The following is a 24,431-nucleotide window of genomic DNA, read 5'->3' on the forward strand; positions in this document are numbered from 1 at the left end:
AACGTAAGAAACATTTACCTTTTTACACATGTTGTGCTCATTCTTGCACAACCAAATACCCATATACTAGCACAACTACAAACATTGTGCCTATTCTACAGTAAACGGGTCTCTCACAAACACTTAATGCACAGTTACTACTATGTTTCTTAATGCATCATACTGTCTGCAACATTTCTCTGGTAATAAGTACTCATTTTATGCAGCCTATGATACTCATTGCTCTTTTCACACACTACCACAAGCTCGGTCTACAGTACTTTCATCAATCTAATGCAAATGATGAGATTACACACTTGTGGCATCTCGACTTGTGCGTTGTCCTATTTTCTTCAACCAAGTGTGAGAACAGTGCCACCTAGTGGACAATGGTAAAAGTGCTAAAGCAAGTAAGGAAAGATTAACAAGTGATTACTTGATATTATATCAGCTTTGTGTTGCAGACCATACCTAATACAATGCATTTTTTTTTTAAAACACAAGGTATTAGAGTGTGGTATCTCAGATCAACAAGATCGAAAATTGGGTTTTTAAGATTAGTGGGACTCCAACAATAAGAGAGCAAACGTTACTCCAAGATAAGTGTACCGTGTGCTCACTCTTACAACCACTACCTTCTACCCCAAGACAGTTCAAAGTAGTTAAACAGGAGGCTGATAGCAGTCACATCCAGAAAAGGTCATGGAAACACACTCTGTTATATCACCTGACCAAACTATGTTCTAACCAATGCTGGGATTTACAAAAATCAAGATCTGTAGCAGGCGTTAGCTCTGCAAATAGCATGGAGGAAAAGTGTCTCAAACCAGTGACCAGAGCGGTCTTAGCTCTGGAGATGCAAAGATTACCTATAGGTCTCCTAGCCAGGAACCAGCTAAAGACATGAAAGCTCTGGAGATGCAAAGATTACCTACAGGTCTCCTAGCCAGGAACCAGCTAAAGACATGAATTAACCTGGGTGATTCATGATCTCATTTTGAAATACTTCTGATGTCTTAGCTGTGACCAATGTCTACTTTTGGAAGGCAGGAGCCAGGGGCCAGTGAGGGAGAGGGACACTACTAGGACATCTTTGGTTAGTATGAAAGTCATAAATCCCTTTGGGGGAACGCAGATCCCAAGTAGAATTTCACCTTTCTGGAACACAGTTTGCAACTATTTTCAGAACAACCAAAATCAGTCTTCCAGATCAGCAGATGAAAGTCACTAGCTGCTAAGATTCAATTTGGGTCGGTCTTAATGCAGACAGCCGATGTGGGTCTGATTTGACGTAGTTGGGTTTTGTAGTTGGGTTTTGTATTGTACCACACATGTTGTTCAGCTTGTTTTGGTATGCTTTACATCTGGAAAAAATGAGATTGCGACAGCTGATTTGACCCTGATTAGATGCAGAGAATCACCTGACAGCAGGGTGCACCTATGCTTAGATAATAAATGAAGGTTTGACATTAAAACCTGGGAGCATCTTCAATAAAGGAATTTAACTCTCTTATTTAGAAATTGTAATCTGGATGGGGATGGGGTCTCTTCCGCTTGCAACACAGGTGGTCCTAAACGTGTGGAGGCGCTCCCTGCGGCAGATGGGTTGGTGGCGGGCAAATGACAGAGCGGACGTCACTATAGCAGGACAATGTTCTAAAACAAGTGACCCAGCTAGAAGGTTTTTGAAGGTGGGAAACTATTGGAATCTCCACCCTTGTGGATGTGATGTGGGGCACAGTCTTGAAATCATTCCAAGAAATGCAAAATGAATAACAATTGCACCACAGCCAGTTAATCCACTTGAAGGCAAGATCTTCCTGGGGATCTGGGCGCCCATAAAATAGCAAAAATATATCAACCACTTGTCACAAACAGTTCACATTGCCTGCACTCAGAGCGGCTTGGGAAGTCGATATTGACACATTAGATGGTGATGACAGGATGGGGGCCAAGGGGGCGCCCGAGAGGTGGCAATTTCAGCCCACCTCCGACTGATACAAGTAAAATACCTTCACAGAGCTTATTACACAAGATATCGCTTGTGGCGCATGCAAGTGATTGATTCCCCAGTATGCTTCCGCTGCAGGGTGGACAATGGTACCTTCATTCATACATTGTGGAGATGCACAGCGCTGGATGGTTTCCGGTGAGACGTGATGTCTTGCCTGAGGGAAGTCCTCTCCAGGCAATCCCGCTGGATTCAAAGCAGATTCTTCTTCACAGTACAAATGGCATGGGGTGAATAGATATGAATGGCTGCTTTTGTTTCTGGGTCTCACCCTGGCAAAAGGATATATATCTAGGGCTTGGAAAGCTAATGTTCCTCCATCCCCTGTGTGGAAAAGGGGGATGAACCACTGTAGCAATTGTGGTGTACCAGGCGAGTGGGTGTCCCCAAAACCTCTCCAAAATCTGGCAGAGGTGACTCGACTATAGGGGAATTGTCTTGGATCCTGTTGGCTCTGCCGATTCCCTTCTTGAGGGAGAAATATAGATATGGAGCCGCAAGTCAAGGAAATGATGTATGTGACCAATGCTTAATCTGTTGCAGGACATGCATGGCGCTATATGGTACTTGGGTGCGATCAACTGGGCAAGTTATTTTGTTGTTTACATTACTGGGTGTATTCATGCCAACATCCTGTATGTACATTACAGCCTATGCGGCGAAGAATCTTTGGTAAAACCCAAAAAAATCTGTTATAAAACAAAATGCAGCAAAAACTCATAAAAATGCAATTGAGTGCTGCAAAGGTTTCTTTTTTTATGCAAAAAGTTGGACTATCCATACCGCAACAGCCAAGGAGTTTTGAAGAAAGCTCAAAAGTCCCCTCATCCATATCCTTACCTGACTGGCATCTATCAGATGCTGGCTGATCGGGGTCCCATACCTAATGCACAGAGTAAAAGGAGGAGCAATCCAGGAGAGGCACAAGTTATGCACAACCCCTGAATGCACTGATCATACAGTGTCCAAGACCACTGTGAGAGGAGGAGTCCTCCAAATTCAAACTTGCAAGAGAGCTTCCTGTGAGACTGGGGATACCGCCACCTGCATCATGTTCTGTTGGGTAGTCTTGTGAGAGAAGAGCCCTGCCTGCAGTGGAACATGGCACTAGGCCTTGCAGCGGACTGCCTGCATCAAAGTCGAATTCAGGAGCCCATATACCTGGGAGGACTGCCGGGAGTTGTGGCGAGAACGGTGCTGTATCAGGATACAAGGTCACTAAGGTGTTGGCTGAGAATACTGATGCAATTATCATCATCTGTGCAAGGGAAGTCATCACCTAATATGTCTGCTGATGAACCTGTTTCAACGCTGACCTCCGGATGCACTGCTAGAAAGATTGTGCGCGTCTTCCACTTGCATCCAAAGACTTTGAGGAATATCTCAGCTTCAAACTGCAGCTTGGGGCATCAGGCAGATAGGTGGAGTAGGGGGCCCCAAGTTCAGAACCACAAACCACATCCAAATCTGCCTAGTGGTTCTGGGGAGGGTTGAATTTGAGCCAGTAGCCTTCCCCTGCACTTACACTGTCTTCAGTTTTTACTTGTGCATTGAATGACAGTATTTGGTGACCCAGGTCTAGAAAAAAGCCTACTCTTAAAAGCTTTCAACCTTGACTGACTGTACTTTTGGAACAAGGACATAATGAGCCCACTAAAAAACATTTGTCACAGGCCCCTGATTTTAACTCTTTGCTCAGTGCTTAGGCACATAACAAAAACCTGGAAAATGAAATAGAGGGGTCTTGTTTTCTTTGATTATGTAAAGGTTTCTTGTGTGCAATAAAGTACCTTTCTCCTTTAAAGTAATGCACCTTCTGAACACACAATTATTAATTGATATTAAAAAGTCATAATGTATTCCAGATATTTAACGTGCCCCAAATCCATGAGTAATCCTCGGACCATTGTGCTTAGCTACCATGAGAGAGTCATGCACTAAAGGGTAGTACTTTGTTGTCCAGGGTCCAGTAATACTGCATGCCACAGGCATAGTAAAGGATTCCCGAAGAAGCTCAGTAACCTACAACTGCCCTGAAACCCCAGGAACCGGGTTTCCAAACGGGTATTCTCTGCAGCTCCTCCACATCTGTGTTATTCTCTTCAACCAGATATTCACTTAATCCAGATTTTATGGCCTTTCGTCAAGTCTCAAAGTCTTACCTTTTAAGTGACCTTCTTGTGCTGTATTATCGAGTCCTGCTCAAGGTCTCAGGACCCATTTCATGCGCTTCACTATAATAAAGTACAGAGGCTAGGAGGTGTGTGCTCCAGGTTTTTGGAACAACCAGCATGTTGTGTGAAGATAGCCAAGTACTTGAATCTAAAGATGATCACCAGCTTGCTGGAGATGCATTGCTATACAAACATCTCTGAGAAAGCATCCTCCAATTACTGCATTCAGGCCTACTCTATATCATGCAAAGGAGCACAACAAAAATAGTACTTACCTCTTCGTTGACCAAGATCCCTCGTACAAAGTCATCCCGCGTCTGGTAATCAAAGTTATCAGTGAACAGCTCAGCTACCTGTATAAGAAAAGGTGCAAAGGGTATACGGGTCATTCTAAAAAAGTGACATTTCATGTTTTTTTAACTCACAGGAAGAACCAGTGATTTAGGACGGTCGCTAATGCAACTCAAAGAGTTGGCATCCCCACTACAGCAACACTGTGGTCTGCAAGTAAAGACTCCATACTCCTTATTTTGGCAGCTGATTAAATAACCCATTTCAGAGCAGGCAGCATAGTTATCTGCAATTTTATGGGTTTGTCCTTCGCTGTCTCCGGCCCCAATGCTTGGTTCTTTGATGCTGCTACTAACAACCTACTGCATACCATAGACGCTAACCACCTGCTTCCCTCCTGAAAATTGTAAGTATGCCATTACCTTCAGAAAGACCTCCTCCCGTCCCCATCACCACTTTAAGTACATAAAAGAACCAACTCAATGTCCCTATAGACTGGTGCCCCAACCAGGGATTTCTCACCTGCGGAGAGCAGATGCTTATATGACAATCCAACAAATCATGGCGCAGCTCCACTTCTCCGGCTCCACTATGGAATATACTCTAGAAAACAAAAAATGAATATTGTAAGTGTCTCATATATAAAAAGATAACATACTTCGAATTCAACCATTGTGGACTCTTGTCTGGGCCCTCAACTACATATTGATGTGCCAGTTTGATCATCAAATCATGGACACCAGCTCCACTTCTCTTGGGTTTCTATAGTAAACTACATAGCGAGCGGGAAAGGCTAATTTACCAGTAGTGAGCTAAAATGCTCAGACCACAACTACAAGCAATGTAAAAGTAATATATTTGTGGATCACAACAAGGAACAGATAAACTCCCACTTTGAAACAGTTTCTCATAAGTTTTCCATTTTGGAGATTACCAGTTCTGCAGCCTTTTGGTCATTCAGAATTTGGCATTAGTGTCTGAACTAGATATGTACGCAAAAATTAGGAAAATTAGCTTTTCAACAAAAGTCTGTGTTGCACGAGTTGTGCCAAGTCATTTGTATGTCCCTGGTTTCTTTTTTTTTTTCTTCTTTTATTGATTTTTTTTATCCATGCAGCAGTATTACAGGCCGGCTTGTATTCTACCCACATACACAATCTGAAATTTTCCAAATTACCAAGTTTCAACCTAACTTTTCCTCTAGCAGCCACATCCATTATAAAATTCCAAACATAAGAAACATGAAGATGAAAATAAAATAATCAGAACCCCCCAAAAAACAATGACTTACTGCTCCCATGGTGTGCGCATATTCACACCTTGTTCGCTGGTCAGTCTCTGGTCACCCCTGTGTTGCTTTCCAGTAGTTTTTGTTCTTTCTCACTCAGAAATTCATTGTAGTGCAATGGATGTGAGTAACCTAGTGGCTCTAATGAGTTTGCATATGAAATGCCACGATGTCTGCAGAGTCCCCATAGGGACTCGCATGAGCAGGGAGTTCCTACTCATCAATAATTGTGTGTCCCCCCTGTCCTACTGGCTCTCCTAAATACCCTAATTTCTGTATCGTGTCCAGCAATTAGTTTCTACAACCCATCGTGATATTGCAGGACGCTTAGCCACAGTCTACAAAAGCGCTATTTGACTCTTTGCCAACAAAACAGTCAGATCTATAAAATTTACATTTGGGCTTCAGGTGTCTGGGGCATGCCATCAATCCCATCAAACCAGACTCTAGGAGCACAGATTCCTGCCTTTCACATTAGGGTAGATAGTGTAACTGAGACCCCTGTTCAATAGTTTCCAAGGCCTGGCAAGCCCTTACCAAGTGTAAGAACCCTGTGTTGCAATTCCTACAACTGGGGAAGGTGCACTGAGTGTTTTGGTAAAGCTTTTGTTTTGTTTAAGGTATGTTGGAGTCTGGTTGAGAAAACCAAATTCGATGCATCTGAATCAAGCTTTTCTAGACAATCGGCTTACAAATTCCCTTGCGTTGGCCCAATCTATACCCGGATGGGGTATCTGTAGGTCTTCCTCCCAGTGGGCCCAAATTTACTTACTCCCCCAGCACAGATATATATCTGGTGAAGGCCCTATAGAGCAGCTGGACTGCTTTGTGACCCTGTCCTTTGGCTAATACAGTCCAGGGTGCCCAGTCTGTCAGCAATTCTTATGTCTTGTGCCCCCAAGTCATAAGAATTTTGGTTGCAGGTTAGTTATAATGGAGAAAGAACTTTTCGGTACACTGTATGTTTGATTACATTCTTTAAATGTTATAACCTGGCCTGCGTCATATAGCTGGTCTACATACATGACATCCAATACTGCCTAAGCAAACACAAATAGATGATGGACGAAGCGCTGAAACTTTTCAGACACTCACCCCCCAGTCACAGATGTGGGTTGAATCCATCATCGTTCTTTGGCTCACTTCGCCACCCCAGTTCAGACCCAGCTATATGCAAATCAGTCTTGACCCTGTTCCTCATGGGAACAGTCCAGCCCGAACTGCCAAGCCAGATCTTCCCTGGACCAGAAACAAGCATCCTGGGACCAGTTTCGGGGTAACACCCCTCATCAGCCAGGCTAGCTTGAATCCAGTGGCAAAGTGAGCAAGGGACCCACGTCTGAGCATACCCTGCCATCTTAGGGCAAACAAACTAAACACAAAGAGATGATAGACAGAGCGCTGAAACTTTTCAGACACTCACCCCCGGTCACAGATCTGGGTTTAATCCATCATCGTTCTTTAGGTCCCTTTGTTTTTGCTTTGTTTCCCCTAAGTTGGCAGGGTAGGCGAGCACAGTGTATGGCGCGGTGCCAAATTCATCAAAAGGCTGTTTATATGTACTAAGACTCAATTCAGATAACTTTGGTAAAGGTCATTACAAGTTTTCAAACTACAGAATTGGGTCTCAGAATTCTGGGTCTTAAAACATATCGCAGGCGTTGGCTTAGCTAAGATCCCAACCTACGTAATTTCCCCTTCTGCACCCGTGACTCTGAATCTTCTCACTACAGCTCCACTCTCGTGTATTTAGTACTGACCATGGGGAAGCCGAAGCGCTTGAGTCCACGAGTTTTTTGGTAGTGCAGCACACGGCATGTATTGCTATCCATGGCAGTGATGACATCATCCTCCTGGCACCTGGTACGGTGACCTGGTGAAGCCTCCTTAAATATCATAGTCATTACTGAAATATTCTTGTCTACCTTACGGCGAGTCCTAAAAAATAAGAGGAAAGAATTACCAAATTTTGTATGAAAGGACATTAACCCCAAAATCAAACACACTCAATGGCCTGATGGTGTGATCCTTTAGAAAAAAAAGCCAAAAGTTTTGACGTAGCAACCTTTCTGCACCGGTGTGCAATGATAAGTTAAGGAGCTCAATGCTTGAAAAGGATAATCACAGTAATGAAGCGAGAAGACGAACAGCTTATGCTACAAACAACTATTACCAAAGATGTAAAATTACCAGGAACACAGTAACAACACGTTTGGGTCCTGGGTCTCTTTCCATGCTTATGGTGAAAATGCCTGCGATACCAGCCTACGCTATTTTATGTGGATATATTTTGTAATAAAGATATTAAATACTCCCACGTTATAAAAGAAAAATGGCGTACCTTTTGTGCCATTTATAACAAGCCTTACACCCAGGACAGATCTCGTTCCCTGATGTTTTGTTTTTGCGCTTTGGACACTGTATTGGGGTGAGAAGTGGCTCTCTCGTTGTCTTGAAGATATTCTCTTCCAAGGCATGGTTACTGCATGTATGTAGTCCTTAGCTAAAGTAACTGTAGCTATCTGTGCCCCTATGCATAAACATGCGACACCAAGATCTAGACTTGCATGCTCGAACTATTTGACTTTTTCAAAAGCAGCATTATACACCGAAATGCGGCAAACTGATACTGCTTACCAATCCAAGCAAAAAGAAATTACAAAAAAAGCTGTGTTTAAGACATTTTATTGTCTAAAATTGGTACTTACTGACTAGCAAAGACTGTAGGAAAAAGAAGCTTTGTGCTCAACTGCTTTGTATGTCCAAACTATGTCTGAAAGAGAAGTCTCACTACAAAGCACACTATCAACTAAAGCTATTCTGGTATGGTTACATTTTACCAGTTTCTACCCCTGTTGGCCAACTGGGTAAACCTGTACTTCACAAACTGACATGACTCCAAGATCCCAATAAAAACATTTGTTAGATTTTCACATCCCTGACTCTTGGAAACTCTACAAATCTAAATAATGATGGCTTTACAACTAAGTTTTCTGTGAATCAAGAACATGTACTAGTCTTCTTTAGGCCTACTCACTCCCCTCTTCTAACAAATACCAAGCACAGCTCTGCTTTATGGCAGACTTTTTGCTGTTCTGCTCTAACAGAAGATGTGCACAGTACTGTTCTAAGAGAGTGTTGACTCTAGGAAAGGCTGTGCACAGCCCCACCCCAGAAAGGTTGCTTCATGCAGCCCTGATCTCAGAAAGGGTACAAGTTGTCCCACTCTAGGAACAGTGGCATCAAGCCTCACTTTAACAAGCGTTGTAGGTACTGCCCACACACTGAATACATTGTTCAGTTCCAAGAGTTTATGAGGTTTGGCACGGTATACATTGGAAATACAGACAATTTGTGAGAAGTAACAAGTCTTTACCTGTGCGCCTCCAGAGCTTTGGAGATGTTGATATTGGAGACCACATCGCCGTAAACTAGCAGAAAGTCAGAACGCACCAAGGATTTGGCATCCACATCCCTCAGGACATCGCCCAGTGATCGGTACAGCTCAGAGGTCACCACGTGCACCACATTTGGTGAAGTTGAGCGGCACCACTTTGATTTCCTGCAAGAAAGATAAGGAAAGGCAAGTACAATACATGCTGGTTATCTTGATGGTCACCCGAACCCGCATTTGGAAACAAGGCATCGCAGCCATGTGGAATTATCTTACACAGTGCGAGCTGTAAACCTGCCAAGATCATCCTTGCAGACCAAAAGGAGAGCTAGAGAGCATTGACAAATTTATTTAGCACCCTGTGAGGAGCCAGTCATGAGACTGTCATCACAACTTATTCAAAATGTATTCATTAGGTTAGAAAATGCTCTCTTGCTACCTCCAGCAAATACTTCCTGGTTGCGCTGAAGGTGTATAACCCTCCTGCAGTATGCAAATGATGCAGTTCTACTGGCATGCCCTCACTATGGCTATAGCTGAACAATACCCACTTCTGACAAGCATGGTGTACCCTGGTCAGGGTATCCTCTTAAATGTTGACCTTCTGTTGCGAATGACTAGCCTTAGGGAAAACCATGTTTTGAACCACCACGTCCTACAAGTGAACATGTAGTTGACAAAGTATGCAAGTCTTTATCCCTCCCAATTAGGTCTGTGAAAATGTCAATTATTCCAGTAAACGCTGAAGAAACAATTTCAGATCCAGTTATATGGCTTTCAGCTCTAGAGACGGTACATGTGAAATTACATGTGTCTCAACCACTGACAGTAGGAAGCTGGCTTGTAATATTGTGGACCAAAACGAGGTACTGTGTGTAAAGAGTCCAGGCAACCCTTATTGATTTACAGAAGCAAGAACGATAACACTAAATGCTCGCTTCTGTGGTAGATTGGGAGAGCAGATTAGGCTGATCAGAGCAGTGCTAAGCATTTGTTGTACTCACAGAGGAAATATATGAGAGACACACAAGTGTAAGAAATTCACAACATAGATTTATCCTTCTGAGGCACTGTGCTAATTTAATTCCGCTGATGCGGAGCTTCCATGAGAAGAAGTATTCTTTTAAAGATCTGTCACTTTGCTCAGAGAAATTATCGCAGAGACAATTTGACCTGCATGTTTGTTTTTTCTGTAATTTTTTGTAAAGAACAAAGAGTTAGATCTATTGTACAGCTCTTAAAGCGTTATAAATTTTGGCCAGTGTCACCCAGCTCTATATTTTTTTAAAAAGCTAAACGATTCCTTTGTCTGCTTTGCTGTAGCTTCATTTCTCTGGGCCTGCAGGCGAAGGAGACAGTTCTTATAATTGGGACCTGTAGATACTATGGGCCATATGTATCAAAAAAGAGTTTTGCGATTCTCAAATTGCGATTTTTAGCGAATCGCAATTAGAGAATCGCAAAATGCAATGTATGTAGGATTTGCTAAAAACGTTGCGAATCCTACATATTCCTTATTTGCGAATCGCAAATTGAGATTCCCAATTAAGGAATACCTTCCCATTCATTCCTATGGGCTAGGAGGCCCATAAGAATGAATGCGAAGACATCCTCAAGTTTGGAATTACCAATTAGAGAATCGCAAATTGAGAATGCAATTTCAAGGGTGCCAAAAGGACACCCTGTGGCACACCTGAAGTATGCATGTGTGCACATTTTGCACACATACATGCCCTAAGGGCATGTATGGGCGACATATGGCACTTTTAGAAAATCAAAAAAGTGCCGTTTTAAAGAAAATCGCAAATTACCACCAACTTGAAGTTGGTGGTAATTTGCAATTCCTTAAGGCCAAATAGTAAATTTCTGGTGCTTCCAGAACTGCATTTAAGGAATCGCAATTTGCAATTCCTTAAATGCATTCGCAAAATAGAGAATCACACATTTTGCAATTCTCTATTTTGTGATGGCCTTTTGGGAAGATACATCCCAAAAGGCTGTTTACAATTCGCAAACGGGCCGATTCTGAGAATCTGCCCGTTTGCAAACGGGAAAAAGGCTTGATACATATGGCCCTATTTCTCCATCTACCCTGCTGCTGTTACTCTTAGATTCTTTAGTTTAATCTGCTGAAAGAAGACCTTTAAGTAGTAGGTCTTTTTCACGATGAATTCATTCACATTTAGTTTTTATGGTTCCCTATGATTGTGAGGGTTGTTCTTATATAAAATGAATTCCTGGTTGTTTGTATCTTGAACCTTCTGCAGGGAAATGGGATGCTTGAATTTGCACTGTGTCCATTTTATTGGATAGGTGTACGATTTAGTTATACCCCGTGTTTAAGAGAACTGAACATAAGAGTCATTAGTAGGGAGTTAATGATGACTTTTTTTCTAGTAGTATATATATTTAAACTGGTTTTTATTGCTCTATAATAGCTGTGAGATTAATTTATGTGTAATTTATCTCCCCATTTGTTTATACTATGGGACCTTTTTAGATAACCGGGGTATTTGAATTCGCACTGTGTTTATTTTATTGGTCGGTGGCACTAATTACTTAAACTTTGGTTTATGGGGAACGGTCAAATGTGAATTGCTACTGACAAGAGTTTTCAGTATAAATACCTTGTATATTTACTACCCCCTAGATTTTATTGTTTGAAAATTATTTTAATGTGTGTACTTTTATGATCTATGTTTTTTATTCAGATCGACTAAAGTTATTTGAATTTGAAAGACACACAAGAATAAATCAGAGACCAATTTTTAAAAATAACTCAGATTTTTATATACATTTTGATACCAAGAACTTCATTATCAAGTAAGCACTATTTTAAATATGAATTTTTACAGGTAAATAAATTGTTCAATTCAATGCATCTTTATGCAGCAATGCTTTCCTATGGGAGAAAGGGGATATGTTGCATAGTTATTTACAGTCGGTTTGTGTGGGTCTCATAAGGACTTAGGGGGCCAAGGTCCAAAGTACAACCAGCAGTTACCGGTTACCTGCCCTGGGGCATCCGAGTGCAGAAATGCTGATTAAGTTGGTAGCTATGAGCGCTACGCCGGTGGAAAGAAAGGGGGTGCCTCTTAGAAACAGGCTGCAGAGGGTGACTTGGGGACAAGTCTGGGAGCTCCCAATGGGGGCTCAGGTCACAAGGGTCCTGGGAGAAAGGGGGCACAGCCGGTTCATTGATACCCGGGCTGGGGCACTCAGGTGCAGAGTGGATAGGTCGGCTGGGCTCTGTGTGTCCTAGGTCCTCACGGTGGTCGGTCTCGCTGGTTGAGGGTGCAAAGATCAGGACTGCTGGGCCACTCCTGAAGTGGGTTTCTGTGGTGCTGACATCCCTCAATGGCTGCACGGTCTCGATACAGTGCAGGGGTCTCCAACCTTTTCTGTAGTGAGAGCTACTTCTGCTCAAGGAAAGTCTTTCCGAGCTACTAGCAAATTTTATAACTGTAAAATAGTGACTACACTATAACCACCCTAAATAGGATTATCAGTAGTGACCACCCAAGTATTCCAGGCGCAATTACCAGCGGACATTCCGGGGAAAACTCCATCAATATAAAATGCCTCCAGCTGACTTATGAAGCAACATTCAAATCTTGACATTCGCTGTAGTACAAAAGACATAAGCACAGCAGGAGGTCTCCCCACCTCAGCTTGAATAATCATTCATCAGTTTCTGAAAATGCAAATTTTTCTATCAGGTATAACTTTCTACTGTGGGTAAATTAACTCAAAAGAAAACCCACTTTTGAAAACAAAAACTGGCTTTGAAATATCGGTTTTTATTTTTAGAAAGTGCACAATCCCAAAACATCAGCTTGTCATTTTCATCAATTAGTCCCATATACAAGTGCCTCTAATGGACAGATTGCTTTGAATACCCAGGGATTACAGTCATATGCCAGGGATGCTAACCATAGCACCACGGTGCCTGCATTATGCCAGTAATGCCCACCATTATACTAGGGCCACAGTTGTGCCAAGGCTGGAAACCATATGGGTCCGGGCAGAGACCATATACCAGTCATGACCATTCTTATGCCAGGAATAGGTAAAGGGAGTCATGCTCTTAGTATGTCAATGATGGCTGCCAGTGAACCACAACTAGACCAAGAATACCCCAAATACATAAGGATGACCATTATTATGCTATTGGCACTATCCTGCCAGGAATGGCAAAAACTATGCCAGAGATAACACCCTTATGATGGGGGCTACCATACACCTTTGCTGGCCCTTGACACCAGGCGTAGCTTTCAGGAAGCAATAGTGTTTATTATGGATGCACATAAATACTAAAGAGTCTCTTAATTTGCTCCGGTCTGGGTCATGCCCTGATCTCCTCTGGTCTTGGGCGGATCCTGCACCCAACTGACACATTTTCACTGTGACTCCTGCAGTCCCACACCTTGGTGCGTAAGCGCCGATTACTGCTCAGGCTACTGCTGCCATACTTATTTTAAGGTCCACTGTTCATGCACATGTTGTGACTGATAAAGCAGGGACTACAACATGATCAGTCTCCTTGTGGCGTAGTTATATTGAGATTGGATACAGACAGTCATGTGGGAGGCCCTACAGGCCGACATACTGTGTGCTTGCGTGTTAGTATGAGTTACTGCCATAGGTTTAGCTGGCTGTCACTCTGAGGGTCTTGAGATGAGCAGTGCTGCCTTCTTTAATAGGCACCTACTCTCTGAATTAGATACGGACCTTGACTTCTCCTTTGAGAGCTACTTTGAAGGTACTGGTGAGCTACCAGTAGCTCCCGAGCTACTCGTTGGAGTCGTACCGGACTCTCACAGGATCTCTTTGCTGCAATGGGTCTGGTACACCAGGTATTGGTCCTGTACGGCTCCGGTTGGTCATGGTGTCCTCAGACTCGATGAAGGGACAAATCTAGCCTTCAGGAGCACAGGTACCCCTTCTTGGGGGGCTGCAGCATCGGGCTGGCCAAGGAACTGCAACTCGAACTGGACTTTGCTTCTTCGGTGCCTGCAGGGGAGTAGCTCCTCCCTGCAGGATACTTCAAGAAGATTGCTGGCAAATTGCGAAGGGCTGGCAGTCTCCCGGGGTTCTTGGAAGATGTTCAGCTGCAGGACGAGTCACTGGTCACGATTGTCGAGACTGGTGCAAGCAGGCAGGGTTTAGCGCCAAAAGTCCACACCAAGTTTTCAGTTCTCGCGACTCTTCTTTGGCCCCTTCTTCTGAATCGGTCTAATCAAGTTTCCTGGCATCAGGGGTGCCCCCAAATACTCAACTAAGTGGCATTATGGGGAGTGGCAGGTAGTAGCCAATTGGCTACTTACCTTTAGGGTGTCTACGCCCACTATATAACCACTTTTTGTGGGGAGTGGGCATAACCCTGAGCCAGTGAGCCCAATTCTGCCAAAACAAGATGGTGAAATTCTAAGTTCTGGGTTCATCTCAGGTAACCCCCCTTAGGGGTGGAACTAGCCTAAGGGGGTGGAACTAGCCTAAGGGGGAACACGCCTCCTGATTAGCTCATTTTCTTGCCTGTCCTGGTACCAAATGGGCCCAGGCCAGGGGTTGGCATTTCCTCTGTCTGGGGATGCCTTGGGTCGCATATCAAAGGCGACAGAGAACTTGGAAGCCTCCTGCCTCGATATGCTGATCACTTCTCGGTGACAACACATCCTGCAGGATCAAGCACTGTTTCTGCTCTCAAAAAGCACGGACTCTCACCTGCAGGGGTTCAGAAACCTATCTGTGGTGGCAGCCTGGTCTGCACCAATTAGCAAGTACATTGGTAGTCGGTAGGTTGTCAAGGGGCACCTTTAAGCTGCCCTCTGGGTGCATGTGTTAATAAATCCACCACTAGAATCAGTGTTGGCTTATTAATACAAGATGTTTGCTACCAAAAATCTCTAGTTTCAATGAAGACATCATGTAGCTGGGGAACTCGTAAACACCACTGTCCAGCACATGTTCTCAAAAATGGCTTCCCTGTTCACTTGTAATATCTAAGAATCGACTTAGACATCACAGGGGTATATCTACTCATGCAGATATGTCCAGACATGTAGTATAGTGCACCCTGCCTTAGGGCTGTAAGGCCTGCTCTATGGGTGACTTACCTATACCGCATGCTTTGTCTGAAGGCATGGCACACAGGAGGTGTGTCATGTTGCGTCTTCACTTTTCTCTGCACCATGGCACACAGCCTGCAATGGAAGTTTGCATGATGGTGCTGAGGGGTCTCTTAGGGCTGCACAATACATGATGTAGCCCTTAGGGGCCCTGTTTAGCCTCGCTGCCCTAGGTACCAGGGGTACCATTTACTAGGGACTTACACTTACTGCACTTCTGTCAAAATTGCATCAGATACCAGGTATAAAGTGGGGGTGACCATGTCAAAAAGAGGCACTTTCCTACACTGGCCCGGAAGTTCAGGACCAGGCAGTTCACTCCCCCACCTCAAGAAGAGTTGTTTTTTGTTACTTGAATGGCTTGAAAGACTGCCCTATGACAAAGACAGTTGTCTTAGAGCGGCCATTCAACACCATTTTAGAATGAGGATTTCGTGAACTGTTGTTCTTGAAGACGAGGCCAATGCAGGGTCAGATGAAGTTGCACAATGGATTTTCTGACAGGAAAGAGCAGCAGCATGAATGCAATAGTAAATTAGGCCCAGTAGCCTCGAAACTACCAGGATGACCATCTTCAAAAAGAAGGAGATCATAGATAGTGGTTTGTGATTATACCTTCTCCAGTGAAAGATCTCAGTATTGGAGTCTTCTTATGATATAATGACACACACTAATGCAAGTGCGCGTCGTTGGCCTTGCATATACTCAACCCCTCCGAGAAAGATAGAACCCCTTATCATCTTTCTCAATCCAACAATAGTTATCTAAAAGGATGTAAGAGTTTATTTCTGTGATTTGGGGAAGGGCGAGTATAAATGACCATGACAAGGTTTATTTTTAGAGAACGTTTTTGATAGTTTTAGTTATAATCGAACAGTAACATGTCAGTTCAGAGTACCTTGCACTTATTCAAACAAGTTTTCTTCATCATGCGTTGCTCCAATCTTCTAACTAACTTCCAGGCAAAAAGTAATAGTTCTTTCCATGACACATTTGTCTTCCAAAAGTGCTATATGATCTAAACACTTCAGCTGACATGTTTTGTGGCACGTGTTACGAAAAAATCTTTAGGGAACAGACTTCAAAATAGTGCTTATACTAAAAGTAATATTCTTTCTGATCATCTACTGCACCTTCTACCAATGTCTCCTGTTCAACCGTCTTTGGGAATATGTTTGTTCATCACACACTGTTTTTATTCTCCTAAGACAGGGGTAAGGATCTACTGACAATGTCACCTTAACAATTCCATAAAGAGCACTCTGCCCTCCGTACCAAATAATTCCTTAAAAATACAGTTCTCAATATACTATCAAGCACCTTGACTAGTTCTGGACCTCACTCTATTCACATCCCATTATCATCGCTCAACCATTATTGCTCATAGACCATTCAGATTCAAAAGTGCTGGATGCAGCGTGCTCGAGCTCGTTTGCCTTCATGTGTCTCCAGTGGAAGACAGAACCCCCCAAGAGAACTATCAAGAATGGCCGCTATGAACCAAAGTCTTTAACAAGGCACCAGCTGGGGCTACTTGATGGTGATAGAGAACACCAAGTTGTGAAGAGTATCACACATCCATCAAGTTTCTTGGATGACTCTGCCATCAAATAAGCTCTAATCAGATTTTGTCAAAAGGGCAAATGCAGAGTAGGGCATCTACATACTGTGAGACAACGATGCTTTGAAAAGATTAGGGCAATGTAGTAATGGTGGGCAAATAAACAATGGCCATGAGTTAGACAAACTGCAAGCATTCATTTCCATCACCTTTTGTGTGTTTGATGTACTGCCCTAAGTGGCACGGGAATGCGTAGACGCGGGTCCCGTGCTAACTGTGCCACTGGAATAAAGCTACAGCGGACAAAAGATTCACAATCAAGGTGAAACCGGTCTTGAGTTGCTTGTACTCAGGTTCAGGAAGGGCCTGGTCTGGCATTTCGGGCAGGACTGTTCCTATTGGAGCAGGGTCAAGACTGGTTTCCACGTGGCTGGGCCCAAACTGAGGTGGCATGATGGGCAAATGAACGATGGGTTGGGATGCTACCCCTAGCGATTGCCAGTGGTTACACAAATTGCAAGCATTTCTCCCATCACTTTTTGTGTGTTTCATAAATAACGTAGTACAGGCGTCGCACAAATTAAAATTAACCATCAGATTTTGATGCCATTGTTAATTTATTTAGACCACTCAGAAGATGAGAATGTTAAATTAAAACGATGGCCTATGTGCTCTAACTGCCAACTAAGGCCTTGGAAATAGAAATTACAAGGTAACAGAAAGTTAAATAAGCTTAAATACGTTAGGCTTTCTGCTTGGCTGTTGCCTGTCAATGAAATCCAAACTACATATGATGGCATTCAATCTTTTCTTCCCAAAAAACGTATTAATTCTAATCCAATAACTTCTTTCACAACAATACAGTGCCTCTGGGTATGGGATAATGTCAACCACCTACACAGTGAGCAATTTTTTTTGACCAACCCCAAAATATACAGAAATGATGAACCAAAAAACATTTCCCATAATCCCTTCATTTACCGAGCCCTTCCAAATAGTCAGAAAATGCACTGACAGATGAAATATCCTATATCCTGCGCAAACTGGAGTTACTCACACGAATGCTCTAGAGTGCTCTCCAACACAACAAAACCTCCCTTCTTGCGTCAGACAGATTCTCCTTCAATCAAAATGTATTATTATGCAATATTACAAAGGGTGCTTGCCAAGTACAAGAAATACGCCCTTGCTGGTGAAAAAAGCAGCTTACATTTTCTCTACTTTCAGGTCTAGATTTTACTTCTCAAAGAAACAGCTCAAGTCAGTTCTCAGGGACAAACGTTTATGGCTCTCTGCACTTTCACATTAAAATTACATAACAAACATACATACAACTTCCTTTTTGGGTAAGACTTAGCTAACATGTGTAAGTGTCTATGTAAAGCCTTTGGAAGCTGCCAAACCGATTCGAAAACAGCTTGCATCTTCACACCGGTTTCCCTTACACTAGCTGAACCAAAACCTGCAACTCAGCCTCTTATTAATAAACAACTGCATAAACTGGGACTTAGAATTCTGTTTTTGATAAACATATTTATTATGTTTTCCGTACTTTTAAAACAAGTCACATTGCAATCAGTACAAGGCCCCCCAAGTCATTACAGGCATTAACAATGGAAGTAGGAAGAGCCCGATACAGTCATTTAAACACATTCCTCCCAAGAGTATTGTTAAAGTGAGTCCATATCCCCCTCTTCAAACCACTTTCTCCATAATTTGGCATGCTTAGCTTGACAACCCAGTGCCTCGTAGACCGCCTTCTCTTGTTTGGCACACCAGTCCACCCCCCTTCTCCACAGTGCCAGCGTAGGGGGGCCAGATTGGGCTGCGATATCTCGCTTGGCCACCAACAAGACTGTCCCCAAAAATGCCCGGTCCGCCCAAATTCCCCCCACTCCCTCCAGCACCCCAGTAATATCACCAACTGAGAGAGCTCAAACTCTAGGCCCACAGCCATGACAAGTTCAGCGGTTACTCTCCTTCAGTATCGCTGTATGCGATCACAGGATCATGCCATATGGAAGAAATCCGCAGGTGCTTGGCAGCAGCGAAAGCATGAGGGGCTGGGCAACAATTTTGCCCAATAGAGTCTGTCGAGGGACAGATATGGACAGTGCAAATAATAGGTCTGCACCAGGCACAGACCTGATGACATTGTCAGAACCCTAGAGGCCATCAAGGCGCCTTCCAGTCTGCATTTTCTATAGGACCAAGCCACCCTTCCCAGCATGCTTGGAGTGTCGCTAAGGTGTCTGGGGTGTTAATGAAAAGTGTGTGACATATCTGGGACACTCCCCCTTTACCCAGTGCCCTAATCATGGTCTTTGCTTCCAACGGACTTAATTCTGGAATCAGTGTGTCTGGGGGAACATGCACCCTTAACGCATGCCGTAATTAAAGGTATTTGTGAAATTGTGTTCCAGATAGGGAATAAGTTTGTCGAAGGTCTTGAAAGGAGGCCATGAGGGAGCCCTTCCAGTCATCCCTTAGAAGTGTGATGCCAATGACATCCCAGCGGGCAAAACCTGGACTGAGAATTATCAAGGCCAACACCTCTGTATCTGTCAACTAGTTGCAGACATCTGAATGGAACTAAAGGAAAGGTCAAGCCAGCTTCCAACCTAAAGTTGCAGACCAGTTCCTTAAAGAGGGATCAAAAGCAATCTTGCCCGTGTGGGGAATAGGAAACCTTAGTCAGACTTCACTGTACACAAATTAATGGAAGGCATATACATCAGGCGCAGATTTCATGAATCATGTGTGCATGGATTCTACTTAAGTTACAAAAGGAATGCGTTCGAGTACGACATAATTGAGAAAAGGAACATGTCTGGTTTACAACCACAAAACTATTTCTGAAGGATCTCCACTCATACAGCACTGGGTCACTGCATCCAATTCTGGCCCCATTTCAAGCACTGGGGAACAGCGAGGAAACATGATCATCAAGACAAATATGACACTGAGAATGAAGGTACTAGAAGCACTACTTACTGCAAATGTTCCTTGATCTGTTGGCTCATGCAGCAACAAAAAATGAAGGTCTCTTGGACTCCAGTAGCCGTAAGGAATTCAAGCGTATAATCGATCAATGCCACATTGACCAGCGGAAGGAGGACCTGCAAGCAGAACATACACATGTAATGAGCACATCATGTGAATGGTTGGATTCCTTGATTAGTAAATGAGATAACAGGCATGAAGAGATAAGAAAGCTGACAGACAATGGTTTCTTTATTGGTTGTTGCACTAAGGTGCAAAGCAGGCAATCTCACATATCTCAGGGATTTCACAGGTTGGTTTGACAGCAGTCAATAGGATAATCATGAAATCCTTAAGATCAAGATGTAGGGGGGGGGGGGGGGGGGGTGGAGATTACACCAGAAGTATTCCAAGTTATATAATGGGATAGTAAACAAGAGCTGTACAATCAATGAGCAGCAAATCATTAAACTTTGCAGGGGTAGTCCATTTAAGTAGCTTTCTTGGGGTACAGCCATTTGATTATATGAAGAGAATGCACTCAAATCAATTAATGTACCATCAAAGGTTTGAGGGCAGAGTCGGTGCTTCCTTTTCGCATTTACTTAACTAAGTATATACGCATGATAACATTATGCTGCTACTTTTCTGGAAACACAGGTATACAGGCATTTTGGAAGCATATTAGAGTAAAAAAGTGAACACTTTATATAAAGAGGTCTGATAAGAACTATATTACATAAAATGTAAATGGCAACCACATCCAGAGGCATACATAAAACATCCTACTGTAGGGGAGAGATGCAAGCACGAGGCTGAGCATCTTTACTCCTAACCCTAAATTCTTACACACTGACGCATGGATCAGTGTATTTGCGTGAAGTTGCACCAAATAAGAAATCAAGAGGACCATGCAGTTATTCAAGTTGAGGCAAGTGTGTGTGCGCGCTTTTGGGTTAAAAAGACAAAACATAGCATGTCAGACATTTAAAATATTGGCCTCAGAATAATTTAAGTGTATGCTCTTAAAAAATATGTAAAAGATGTAGACAAAACATTCATCACACTACTGGTGGCTGCAAGACAACTCCTGCACAGTTAAGCTTTGTGCGAGGTACCACCTGCCAATGCAGGCTACAGAGACAAAACTCTCGGTGCAAATAGTGAAAGGCGCCGAAGTCTACAAAGAATTGCAAGTGTAAACAAGTAAACACAACACCAATCGTAGTATAGCCACCAGACTATACAGTACTTCACTAACACACAGTAGGGGTAGAGGTCGGTTAGCAGCTCAAGGTTCTCTAACACACAGAACTGGTACATTGTAGGCAGCAGCGCAAGCTTCCATCGCAAACAAAAGCATCCCTTGTGTTTGAGCATCTTAAAGTTTACAGATTAGTAGTATAATGAGCAGCTTTAATGTAGCCCAGGTGCCCTGCAGAATCCCAAACTCATATAGCCTCTTAAGGGTTAAGTTTGCAATAGTCCTTATCTCCTACAGGCAGAGGTCTGGGCGGGATCTCCTGCGCCTCTCACAGCTCCTCCAACCAGGACTTCACTTCTCCCAGCCCCTCTCACGTTAAGCTAAAGTTCTAGCCCAAATCCCCAATTAAACTCAGTGCTCTGTGTACCCGCCACCATATGTGCCTGGCATCCTCCTGTCCCAGCTCCACTCACCCGAGCCCGGTCCTTGCTCACGGGGCTGAAGCGCCGACTGAAGCTATCCGCCACCAGCACGGCTTGCAGGGGCTGCTCCTCCTCCTGCTCAGCCGGGCCCCGGCCCCCGGTACTCGTGCGCTTCCCTCCCCGACTTGCTACAGTGGCCGCCATGTCTAGCTGAAGCCGGAGGGCCACGCGCGATGACGTCAAAGGCCAGGGCCACGCGGATCTGCTGTCAGTGACAGAGTGCCGTGGACAGAGAAAAGAGACTACAAGTATACAGACAAAAAAAACAAAAGAAGGACGTGAATGGCGTGACGCGTTACCAGGCAACAAGGTGGACGTCTTATGAGCACATCCCTTAGTACTGTGAAACAATGAAAACAAGCATTGGCAAAGCCAATAGGTCTCGGCAACTGCAGAGCTATGAGCTTTTGGCAGTATTGTTAAATGTGAATGTTTTTTAGCCATATGTTGACACCTTTAGGCTTTGCCAATGTTTTTGTATTCGTGCTAGAGCAGGCAAGACCTGTATTTATCCTTTCCCATTTGCTTGGCTTAAGTTGACAATGTAGTTTTAGAGCAGGACACCAGATTGCTTCTGTCGATTTTGAATTCCTTCTTTTGGTTTAAATGTGTTTAATAAAAATGTAAAAGTTAGCTTGTCAGTCCTGTTCTTACAAAACAGTCCCTCAGGCGCAACAAAACCTTCAGTCAAAAAAAAGGTAGGACATTGTAGGATTCAGTAGAAAATGCTGGAAATTGTAACCTTCAGTCGCAGCAAGGATCACAAGAAACTTCAGTAAGATATATCCAGTTGTTTATTCCCGGAGCAAACCGGCCGTACATTCACCAAGCCAGGCAAGCCCGTTGTTACCCAACCGACACCACCCAACCCCTATATATACAATCCCCTCCATTTGAAAGAATACCCCATCATAGTCGTCGAAGCAGGAGCAATCACAATGGCAAACATCCCTTGAAAAGAAACAACGAGCAGTCATAACATAGCGCATGTGCAACAGACATAACCCATCAAACACAGAAGCAAAGTAAAACAAAGAAAAAAACGGAGAAAAAGTCAAAAAGAAAGAAAAGGAGGTCAGCGCAGGGCAATACCAGAGTATTTCAGCAGGAACCACCGGCAGGCATGCCATCATCAACTGGGGAGAAGATGTGGCCTAGCCGCTAGGGTGGTCAACCTCAAATTTGGGGAACTGGGTTCGAGTCTCGGCAATGACTCTCAATTTCCTGTGATTCTGGGCAAATCGCTTAATCTTCCTGTGCCTAACAAAAATGAATGCGGCCGTCTGTAACAAAACTGGTGCTCATGTAAACCTCTCTGATACCCGATACCTTCGGATCAAATTTGCGCTATATAAAACTCCAGAAAAAAAAAGAATTGCATGCGCCCACAGTCCCTCCAGCCACATGTCTTACCACGCAGTGGAACCTCCTTTGTAAAGGTTCAATAGACTATGGCCTGGCAGAAAGCCATGATTTAGTTACACCGTATCTTGGTTCGAGACAGAGCATGTGCACTGTTTTAGAACCGAGACCTAAAAAAACAAGCATTAAAAATACAATAGGTTTCGCCTTTGATTAAGTTAAAGCCATTTGCTTTGCTAATGGTATTGTATAGCAATTAGCAAAGCAAATGGCTTTGACTTAATTAAAAGCGAGACCTATTGCATTTTCAATGCTTGTTAAGTCAGTATTGGGCAATAATAGCAAATATAATAGCAATTAGCGAAACAAGTGAAAGCGAGCCATGAATGCGTTGTGCAGAGACGTCACGTGTAATCCCACGCCACGCGTGCACATCTTCTGTCCGTCTGCGTGCACGCTTTGGAATCCGTATTACTTCCAAAAGGCCCTCGCACGGCGAGAGCAGCTCATGTGCTCTGCTAACGCCAGGCGAGACCTAAACAGAGGGGACTTTTCATTTTTTTCGTTGTATTTTTGAAAGTGCTTGTTGAGTTTGTGTGTTTATTTTACTGTGAGGGGCGGTTGGATGAATGTAAGAACGAGGCAATGGGTGTATGAAAGGATGCATGTGTGCAAGGGTGAGTGAAAAAGTTCATGTATGATGAGGTATAGAGCACCTACACTCAGCAGTGATAACTGAAGAAGCACTTTCAGTTTTACAAAGCACACAATGCTTTATAATACCGCTTCTTGTGTTTAACCAGTATGCCATTTGTGCATGCACAATTCACAAATTAAAATAAGATAACATGCTGATTTCCAATATAAATATTTCTTAGGATAATTCACACGTGAGGCCCCAGTACCTCCCTGGGGCCACTGAGCAATGTTTTATTACTTTACCCAAAGGTCTTCAAATTCACTCTGCATTCTCCTCTGTCGGTGCCATGCCTCATTGTGTAAAGTTGTAGGTTTCCCCCCAGTGAAGGACAGGAGCCAAAGTAGTGATCTAACCTTTCTTTATTGGTTAGGTACTGGTAACACCTAAGAGCGCCGGGCCTAAGCCTCCGATCGCTGTAATATCGCCTTGCGCGTCTCGCGCTACTCGCGCATGCGCAGTAACGTTCCAAAATGGCCACCACGCGCATTTGCGTGCTTACGTAGTGCGCGGTCTACTAGACCGCGACACTACATATCTCCTCCTTTTATATCACACAAAACTAATTACATGACTGAGAGTGTTGTTCCAGTTCATAGTCTGTTACTCCAGTTCATAGTCTTTAAACTTGGATGGTCTCACCACCGCTCGCCCAACTCAGGTGCATCTTACCGGGGTAGTGTGTCCTTCTCGACCCCCTTCTGCGACAGGGCTTCCCCTTCTTCCTTCTAGGGTACCTTTTCCTTCTCTTCCTCCTTTCTCGCCCACTTCCCGGGTCCTTTCTTCCATAGTTGGTCCTTCTCGTTCTTCCCTCTCGCTGTTATGATCTTCAGGCATACTCTCTTCATTCTCTCCATTCGGAGTTCCTATTTCGTTCC

The 24,431-nt window shown here is 43.6% G+C and overlaps 1 protein-coding gene across 1 annotated transcript in view; it reads right to left on the reverse strand.

Moving 5' to 3' along the window:
• EIF2B5 (eukaryotic translation initiation factor 2B subunit epsilon) overlaps positions 1-21,696 on the reverse strand; it is a 70,847-nt gene extending 49,151 nt beyond the window's left edge. The window contains exons 1-6 of the mRNA XM_085635611.1: positions 21,486-21,696; positions 19,821-19,945; positions 9,120-9,305; positions 7,504-7,681; positions 4,978-5,058; positions 4,440-4,517 (exon numbers count right to left, since the gene is read on the reverse strand). Of these exons, the coding sequence (XP_085491737.1) occupies positions 4,440-4,517; positions 4,978-5,058; positions 7,504-7,681; positions 9,120-9,305; positions 19,821-19,945; positions 21,486-21,638 (801 nt within the window). The 5' untranslated portion in view covers positions 21,639-21,696. The remainder of the gene's footprint in view (positions 1-4,439; positions 4,518-4,977; positions 5,059-7,503; positions 7,682-9,119; positions 9,306-19,820; positions 19,946-21,485) is intronic.
• Between the last annotated feature and the right edge of the window lie 2,735 nt (positions 21,697-24,431).

The sequence above is a fragment of the Triturus cristatus genome, chromosome 11 (assembly GCF_964204655.1).
Source record: "Triturus cristatus chromosome 11, aTriCri1.1, whole genome shotgun sequence".
Classification (NCBI taxonomy): Eukaryota; Metazoa; Chordata; class Amphibia; order Caudata; family Salamandridae; genus Triturus; species Triturus cristatus.